This window comes from Rhineura floridana, chromosome 3, assembly GCF_030035675.1.
Source record: "Rhineura floridana isolate rRhiFlo1 chromosome 3, rRhiFlo1.hap2, whole genome shotgun sequence".
Taxonomy (NCBI): Eukaryota; Metazoa; Chordata; class Lepidosauria; order Squamata; family Rhineuridae; genus Rhineura; species Rhineura floridana.
In genome coordinates this window covers 69,961,208-69,970,727 of record NC_084482.1, presented here as the reverse complement: position 1 = coordinate 69,970,727, position 9,520 = coordinate 69,961,208, and the positions used below count along the sequence as shown (strand labels likewise).

The following is a 9,520-nucleotide window of genomic DNA, read 5'->3' as shown; positions in this document are numbered from 1 at the left end:
CCCAAAATTAGCTCCCTGGGGCAAAGACTTCAGTTTCACTCATGATGAAGCCAGTCTTCCTCATCTTGGCTACAGAAATTGCTGCAGCTGTGAGCTATCAGCTCAAAGGTTAAATAGCTCATGTAAGCAGACAATTTGTGTGAATGGAGGGGAAAGAAAAATACATGACCAAATGTAACATGTGAAACTGAATCTGAGGCTGTTGAAAGATGATTACTCTGATGCTTTCCCGCTCTGCCTCACTGAATCAGCTCCCTCTTTTTCATGGGGGGTCAGAAGTGGATGAAGTGGGATGTGAAGGAATCCAAATGCTAGCAACGCTCAATGTGCACCAAAGCCAACTTGTTGCAACACACATCATTTTTAAAGGCTGGGAGCCATTTAAAAAAGATTCCTGCCCTCCTGGGAACATAGGAAACTGCCTTATACCAAGTTAGACCATGGGTCAATCTTGTTTAGTATTGTTAACACTGACAGGCAGCAGCTCTCCAGGGTTTCAGGCAGGGGCATTTCCCAGCCCTATGTGGGCATGCTGGGGATAGAACCTGGGATCTTTGTCATGTGCTCCACCACTGAGCTCTGGTCCTTCCCCTTCTTTCATCACATCTACCAAAGGCTGGCTTTTAGAACAGGTTGGGGAGGTAAACTGTCTCGTGATTCAAGTTATTTTTTGCTCTAACACAGAGATGCATCTAGCCCTCTGTGATATGTCTGTTACCGAGATTGCAAACATTACTCGTGGTGTGGCTGGATTGTAGTATGCCAGTTTAAAAACTGAGACTGAATTCTATTTCTAGATGTTCAGTCTTGTCTTCTTTATTTGAACCGTTTCAGTCAGTATCATCACCTAATATCTGGGTATCCAAGGATATCCTCAGAGCGGTCTTATATTTAAGCCAAGGGTGGGGACCATGGGCTGCAGTTTCCACCAGTAGTAGATTGGCAGTGTAGTGCTGCTTACCTGGCCTCCCATCACCGCTGCTGCTGTGGTGTGCCAGGAAGGTGAAGGGCAAGGCAGTAGCAAGGCTAGCGTGGTGCAAGTGCACAGTTTGCAAGGCACTTTGAGGGTACAGTTGCTCACCTCTCTAGCAATCTTGATGCCCCATCCATGTCTATTGTTGTCCTCAGTGAGATGTCCAGTGTAACGTCTGCCACAACTTCTTAGGATCAGTTTCAGTTGATGCGGCCTGATGACATGGACAAGGGGCTTGTGACGATGCAGCCAGCAACATGTTCTCTCCATCCTTGCCCTTCTTAGCTTATTAAAGCTTGCCAAGGGGGTATGACTGAGTGGATCCAGGGTATGGTCAATGCGCCTTTGCAGGAGGGAGTGGTCCCAGACACCCTGAGAGGCGGTGATCCAACCGCTCCTAAAAAAGCCCACCCTGGACCCATTGGTTTGTGATAACTACCGCCCAATCGTAAATAGCCCCTTTTTAGGGAAGGTGGTTGACAGGGTTGATGTGCAGCAATTGCAAGTACTCTTGGATGAAACAGATTACCTTGACCCATTCCAATCTGGGTTCAGGCCCGGTTATGGAACTGGATCGGCTTTGGTCGCCCTGATGAATAACCTTTATTGGGAGAAAGAGAAGGGGAGTGCGACCCTATTATTCTTACTTCATTTCTGAGCGGCTTTTGATACCATTGACCATGGCATCATTTTGAGCTGACTTGGTGAGATGGGTATTGGAGGCACTGTTTTACAGTGGTTATGATCCTATCTTCAGGGTTGGTTTCAGAAAATAGCATTTAGTGATTGTTTTTTGGCCCCCTGGCATTTCTGCTGTGGGATGCTACAGGGTACCACCTTGTCCCTAATGCTGTTTAATATTATATGAAGCCCTTGGAAGCAGTCATCAGGAGATTTTGGGCAAGGTGTCAGCAGAATGCTGATGATACCCAGCTCTATTTCTCTGTAACATCTGGATTGGGAGAGGCCATGCAAGCCCTGGACCAGTGTCTGGACTCAGTGGTGGGCTGGATGAGGGCCAGTAAACTGAGTCTGAATCCTAGTAAGATGGAAGTACTGTGGATAGATGATTCCAGAGTCCAGATATTTGGTCAATTGCCTGCTTTGGATGGGGTCATACTCCCACTGAAAAAGCTGGTGCATAGTCTGGGGGTGCTCCAGGATCCATCTTTTTCACTAGAAGCCCAGGTGACTTCAGTGGCTAGGAGTGCCTTTTATCAGTTTTGGCTGGTAAGACAGCAGAAGCTGTTTCTGGACCAGGGTAGCTGGACCACTGTGGTCTATTCACTGGTAACCTCCAGATTGGATTACTGTAATGCACTCTATGTGGGACTGCCCTTGAGGTTAGTCTGGAAGCTGCAGCTGGTGCAAAATGCAGTGGCACAACTGCTCACTGGGCCAGGATATCACTAGCTGGCCTTCTGCAGATGCCATCCTATCAGGAGGTCTGTTCCACACAACATAGGAAGCAGACCTTTAGTGTCGTGGCATCTACCATTTGGAATTCCCTTCCCTCATACTCATTAGGCAGGGGCTGTCTGTTGTTGGTTTTTTTTGGCACCTACTGACACCTACCTCTTTCAACAAGCCTTTTAGCTTGATATCGCAGTCTGCAATTGTACTGTAATTAGTTTTAAGATATTTTTAAAGACGTTTTGTTTTTAAGATGTTTTAAGGATGGTTTTAGAGTTCTGTCCCTTGTTTGCCACCCTGGGCTCCTTCTGGGAGGAAAGGCGGGATAGAAATTTAATAAATCAATAATAATAATCCAATGCTGAAGCTGATGTGTTTTCACTGTGTCAACCTTGCTACTGCCTTGCCTCTCACCAGGACACTACCAGCAATAGCGGTGACAGTTAAGCAGCACTGCCCCACCTGGCCAACCACTACTGTGACTTCCATCATCCCTGACCATTGGCCATGCTGGATGCGGGTCGATGGGAGTTAGAGTCTAACAGCAGCTGGAGAGCCACAGGCTCCCCACATCATCCTATTTAAGCACTCCCCTGTTAGAACAAGCCGCAAGGAATTCAGGTGAGTGAGAAGAATGGCAGAGGAGGCTTGGAAGACTGCAGGGCAGGCCCAAGACATTCAACTGCCCAAGGCAAAGAGCAGAATGGTCCATCTTACCCAACGCCATGTTCAGAAGCTGACTGGACTTACAGTTGAAACTACTCACCTACTAGTTAGAAAGCAACTACTGTGGACAACATTAAATCCAAGAAAGTGGGTATTGTGTATAAGGCACAAAGTGTCTAATCAGTCTTCAAAACAAACTTTATCTGCACATCATCAGAAAATAAGAGTGCTTGAGTTCTTAGAGCACTTGAAGTGGAATACTTGAAGTGAAAGAAAGAGAATGTGTGTGCATGTGTTAGAGTGTACATGCTTGTGTGTTGGGGAAAGATTCAGCTTCTTATTAAAGAAGATTGCTGGTAACAGTGCAGATGAACTTTTTTGGGCTTTTTGGATTCACTAATCAAATCAGAAACTGCTTCTCCTTTGATGCACACTCAAGTCAAATGCACACCCAAAGATAATTCTGGTTTATAATAATGAATACTTAAGCAACACTGTGTTTGCTAAATTTGCCCTGGCACTTTGATATCTTCTCATTAGTCTCTAGTGCTTTAGTTAAGCCAAGAGCCTAACAAACTGTGAACTGAAATACAGGATCAGAGAGAACACAAGAGTACACAATAGAGGGCTCCCATTCGCAAAAATAATTAGGGCTCTGGGGTAAGGGGCAAAATCCAACCCCATCTATTTTCCTAGTGTCACTCATTGCATGGGGCCTTACCCTGAGTATATGACATGAAACCCTGCGGATGTTTGCTCATGAGTAAGTACAATGGAACTCACTTCCACCTAAATAAGTACACTGTGCGAGAAGGGACTGCTGGATAGAAAGTAAATTTGGCAAAAGAAATCTCCCTTGCATGCTACATGTAAAAGATGCAGATAGTGAGCCAAACCAGGTTTCATTTTCTGAAGTTAATAAGCTATCTAAAAGGAATATATAGAAATTAAATTTTAAACTGGGCACCAATAGAAAGAACAGTAGACAGGGAACTGGGTTCAGATCCTAGCATGGACTCCTTGGGAAACTTTGGCTATCCAAATATCAACCCTGGGTCTGCAACCCCTACCCCCACACACACACAATGAAAGAAGCCTACTTTACAAAATTGTTGTGAAGATGAATAATGTGAATAATGTGATACTGTCAGTAAAGTGGTTTATACTGGTTCAGATACTATTAAAAAGAAGAAAGAATTTCTGAAAGCTCTATCCTCTGAACTTGATGGCTTTTAAACAGCATCTTTCAGTTCAACCATCAAATCAAATTCAGAGGATTCAAGAGGATCCGTGTTTTTGTGCCACAGCAGTGGTAGATCCGTGATTTTTCACAGTGTGGCCCATAGAGATGAACATAAACTGGAATTTGGTGGTTCTTTTGGAGGAGGGGGAGAATCTTCATGAGAATCTGTGCAGATTGTGACTTTTACCTTTCCCTCTTGTTTTGCTATAAGTGTCACTTGTGTACCTAACCTTACAGATGGGAAGATGAATAAGCAGGGAATACACATCTGTGCTACGTTCCTCAAAGACATCATCAGCCAATCTTCAGGGATGTTTGCATTGCGGCTTAGAGGAGCAGCCCGGTGTGGTCAAAAGGCAACAGGCGGAGGATCCCGAAAAACTGTGGCTCCCTTGCTTTCAGGCAGGTGAGCTAAATCAATCTTGAAAAATCTGTTAAGTGAAGTCATTTACGGTATTACACGGGGGAGAGGAAAAGCCCTTCTCTTCCATCATATGAAGCTCTGAGTCACAGAATATATATACTCCTGCCCACTGCTTCGGTCTTTGAACGACAGCTGTCAAAGATATGACTGATAGGAAGTATTTATTGCTTCGACTGCCTGCGGGACTTTTCAATAAAGCCTTTCGACGTGGCTTTATTCGAGCAGCCACTCCCTCGCGGAGGAAGCTTGACTCACCCTAAATAGGCCCTGCGTGCTCGTTGTGTTCTCTGCAGGGGGATAAAGATAGAGGCACTGCCCCTTTAAATAGTAAAGGGTGTTCTCTCTCAGGCCACCATGACATATCTGGGCGTCGGAACAGGGACTGAATAAACTGGACAAGCACGAGACCTGCGGTGGCAGTAAAACGTTTGGAATCAGCGAGGGCTCACCCCACCCGCAGCCACAGGAGGAGTTTGGAGACAGTTTTGCTTCTGATTGGGAGTGGGACCCAGCAACTGGAGTTTAATCCGCTTGGCTCTCGGTTTCTAGGGAATACCACTAAAGGAAAGCGCAAGCTCTTTGGCCTTGGTAAGTCCACCTTAAGGATAACAAATAGTAATAAATAATTAATGGCCAGATCTAGCAGGGATCAGGATTTGGGCAGCCTTACCTCTTATGAGGATCAGGGTGCCCAAGCTTCATGAAGAGCACCCCTTCAAGCAACGCTGCGGCTGTTTACTTAATTTGGATGGTCACTGACGCAAGACCCTACTGATGCTACATTTCCACCGCTTCGTTTACCGCGGGGGGAGGAGATGTGGGGTGGCGGGAGCGATAGAAGGGAGAGGTCTGCCGGGCAATCTTAAATGTGCAGGCCTGGGAATAACATGAATGTAAAGGGACTGGGATCCTTTCTTTCGGTCGGATTCCTGCGGGAGGGGCAAGTATAGATAAAGGAAATCGAAAGAGGAACGATTTCGTGTGATCGGCTGTGGGAAGCAGAAGTCGTTTTTTGGGGGTGCGTGGGGATAGCTGGATTGGTCCAGTTGGAGGCCACTGTATCTTGCACCAATCAACTGAGGGGGACAGCTGATTTTAAAAGACACCGGGTATCGCACGGACCATCCAAGAAATAGGATCAAGAGTACGTTAGAGGTCTCTTCTTTGAGTGACCAACGGAACACCGGGTGTGTGTCACGCATCGTATCCCACCCCACCCCAATAAGAGCACTGGAAATGGGCGCTTAGAGAAGAAGGCAGTAAATTTACTTTGAGGAAGCATGGATCACGTCGAATCGTTCGCGTCTAGTATCTACATTCCCTTGACTTCTTTCTCGGGAACACCAGAGCCACAGTATCCCTGCTTGTTTGTTGTCATGCGGGAGGCTGATTCTTCCCGAGCCCATTCACTGACATCAAGAGTTTTGCGTCTGCAGCCACTCGAGGACGACTGTGGGTGGAGATCGGAGGCACCATCGGGACATCCGCCTCGTCGCGACTCTCCCTTGCATTTCAGCAACAAGCATCACCTTTCCGTGACTGGAGGGGAGGGGAGGTCCCCCCCGGAGGAGCGGTGCTTGCACTGCCGGGCTACGATGTCTGCTAAGCTCCTCGCTTTTCCATGAAGCTGGGGGTGGGCGAGGAGGGGGGAGCCTATCCCGGGTGGAGTTTTTCGCGGCGCAAGATCCGAGGAGGCAGATGCTCCGTTAGCGCCGCGATCATCCCACCTCATCTGACTCTCCTCCCCTCCCTCTCGTCCGGAAAAGTATTTATAGACGGGGCACAGCCCGCCTGCCTTTTTTCCTTGCCCGCCTGTCTACGCCGGCATGCTAGATACGCCCCGCTTGGCACGCTGCCACAATTGGGGCGTTGTTCCTGCTTAAAGCCGAAACTTTTCGGGTCCCGCCCCCTATCGGGCTCACTCAGTCTTCGGACGGGGAGACACGCGGGCACCCTCTTTCGGCTCGCGTTATTATTTGGGGAGAACAAGGAGCGAGGTAGCGAGGGAGAGATCGCGCTTGTTGCAGAGCCGTGAGTAGCCCGCAGATCTTCTTGGTGCATGGGGGGGGGGGAGATTGCCATCCAAACGCCCTCTAAGGCATCTCTTCGAAGTGGGCTCCCCTGCCCCTACGGTCACCACATATTCTCTTTTTGGATACAACATCAGCGACAGTTTCTTACTCAGCTCTCACTCGCTGCCCCCCTCCGCAGGTCCGGAGCCAGCTGGGGAGTCGCTGCGTGTGACAGGGGACCGACCTAGGTTCAACTGAGCCCCAATTTGTAGGACTCTGTTGCATTAGCGGGGAGGGGGGGAATCGGCCGTCAGGCCTTCAGGCCGCGGAGGAAAGTCGGCTACTCCAAGCTGGGGCTGATATAATTAGAAACGGGTTGAAACATTTTAGCACGTAGATCTTTCCCCCTCCCCTTACTTTCCCCCGCCCGGGAAGAATTCCACTCCTCATAACAGTCGCTTGGCAGATTTCGAAGTGTGTGTGAAGGGGAGGGGGGAAGCGTGCATGGCAGTGTTATCTTTTTAAATAAAACTTTTCTCCCTGGATCTCTTCCACCTGGTTATAAAGATCCTTCTTGTTGTTTTCCCGCTGAATTTAAAATATCCGTGCCTCTAGCGACTCGGGATCTGCGGTACTTGATTGTGAGCCTGCCCTCCAAATTCCATCTATCTCATGGCTGACAGCCTAGGAATTTCTCCCTCCACCTCCCCCCAAAACCCCTTTTTGTGAATTCCATCCAGTGTCTGTATTTCTGTCCAGACGGTTTTGTCATTCTGTTTAGAAGTGGTGTTGAGAGCTGGTTATGCGAGCCTGTGGGGCTGGTGGTTTAATGGGCTCCAAATGTTGATTATTCAAGAGAGAATGGTGGCTTTGTGGCATAACGGTTTCCATTCCCCGCCTCCTAAACCCCCTGAGCCAGTGAAGGGCTGCTCCAAGCGGGTGACTGTTTTCCTACTTTATTTTAGACCTTTCTTTTTTTAAGTTGAAGTTATTTCTTAAGCACCTCTACAGAAAACATATTTAATGGTGGGTGGTTTTGTTTTGTTTTGTGTTTTGTCTGCTGGCTGTTTCCTCCCCCCAATGGAAATTCTGAGGAATGTGGTGGCATTTGAGTTTCTTCCATATGCCAGTAGTCACCTTAAGCTTTCCAAAAAGGGGTGTGTGTGGAATCCAACCCTGAGACAGGGAAACAATCCAAAAGGTATAATATTTTAGGGAGAGGTGGAAGGGTAATTTTGGATAATTTATTACAACTTCTTCAGCTCTATTTGAGTTCTGCTGAGCACATTCACTGCACCAGTCTCTCTGGGTCTGGTTTATTTCAAATCTCACCTTTAACTTTCCAAACTTGCCAAATTGGTTGGATTTCTTCAGACCTGCAAGACTAATTTCTTTTCTCTCCCCTCCCCCCCCACTGGCCAGTGCTTTTCATCTTTTAGATCTCCCAATTAAGAAGCTTGAAAACTTTCTCTCTGCCTTGAAATCACATTCTTTGCTGCCATCTCCTATAATGGAGGGTGTTTTTTTTTAATGGATTTATTTAGCCTTCCTAAACTGATCCTGTTTTCTGTCTCGAAGGCACCCTCTGCTGGTCACATTTAAAAATGAGGCTTGCCTCATCATCCCCTATGCACAAGGCTGGTCTCCCTTTACTTAAAAGTTTTTTTTTAATTTTTTTCCCTTCTAGGTCTATCCAACACTTTTGCCAAAATGCTCCTTTTGTTGTTGGGAATCATTGTGCTGCATGTTTCAGTGCTTGTCATTCTCTTCGTTTCTACAATCGTCAGTGTAAGTACAAACACCTCTCCCTGTTTTTTTAAATATATATTCCTCCCAAGCTGCTAAAGTGCAGAGTGAGCCTGGGTCTGGCAGTTTTTGATCTGTGATGCTGATAATCTCTGCCTGGATTCCAGTGGAATCTGTAGAACCTTACTTCCAAGTAAGTAAACTCCAGACTGCAGCCGTATGCACGCTTACACCATTGAACTAAATGAAGCGTGTTCCGTTTGGGCTGTTTTTGTTTACAAAGGCAATGCTCTTTTATGGAATGGATCAGCATGCTTCTCGTGAAAAAGGAAGTGGTAGATGCAGTCCAAATACCTTCATTGTTAGCACTGGAAGATGCTGGATACCTGGCTACTTGTGTTTCAGTGAGCAGGATTTTTTTGGAGTGCATTAATATTGTGAAGTGTGTGATACCTTTTTAGATGTCTTTACTCATTGCTTAAACGAAAGGCAAAACTAGGAGAGAAACAAGAACTGGTTTGGAATGCTAGGGAAGAGAGTGTGCCTGAAAATGTGCGGAGTACATTTCCCTCTCAACTAAGTAACCATATAATCAGCTGCTACATATTCAGTAGTGGGGTGGGGAGGAAAGTTTCTATGCTACTGGATGCAGCCTTCAGCCACATATCCATATCTATAAAATAGCTAGTCTATTGCCTTAGGCAGAGATTTGGCAATGCCCAAATGTAATCAGTTGTGTGAGAAGCTAGTTCACTGTAGATATGCTTCATTTGTATGTTGTTTGAGAAGGTATTATAAAAAATCCCACTAGCAGATACCTTAGGAGTGCATGAAGATCTGTTCTCATAGTGACGATCTGCCATTTCCCTTTCCCTGTGAGATTTGGCAAAGGCTTAAAAAGAGAGATATTTGTCTTTTTCTTTTGAACTCTCTCTCTCTTTTTGTAATGGAGTACAAAAAATGAAAGAAAGCAAAAGCGTTCTCCCCCCCCCCGCCCATTCAATTTATTTGTGTATTTTTTTGAAAGAAGCCTTCGTTACACA

At 46.5% G+C, this 9,520-nt stretch overlaps 1 protein-coding gene across 2 annotated transcripts in view; it reads left to right on the top strand.

The window, feature by feature from the left end:
- Positions 1–5,110: 5,110 nt before the first annotated feature.
- The window catches only part of PMP22 (peripheral myelin protein 22), a 36,829-nt gene continuing 32,419 nt past the window's right edge, over positions 5,111–9,520 (top strand). The window contains exons 1-2 of one of the 2 annotated variants that reach the window (XM_061616477.1): positions 5,111–5,307; positions 8,419–8,519. In XM_061616477.1, the coding sequence (XP_061472461.1) occupies positions 8,442–8,519 (78 nt within the window). In that variant the 5' untranslated portion in view covers positions 5,111–5,307; positions 8,419–8,441. Of the gene's footprint in view, positions 5,308–6,440; positions 6,751–8,418; positions 8,520–9,520 lie in introns of those variants that run through there. The other variant, XM_061616476.1, reaches the window with a different exon arrangement.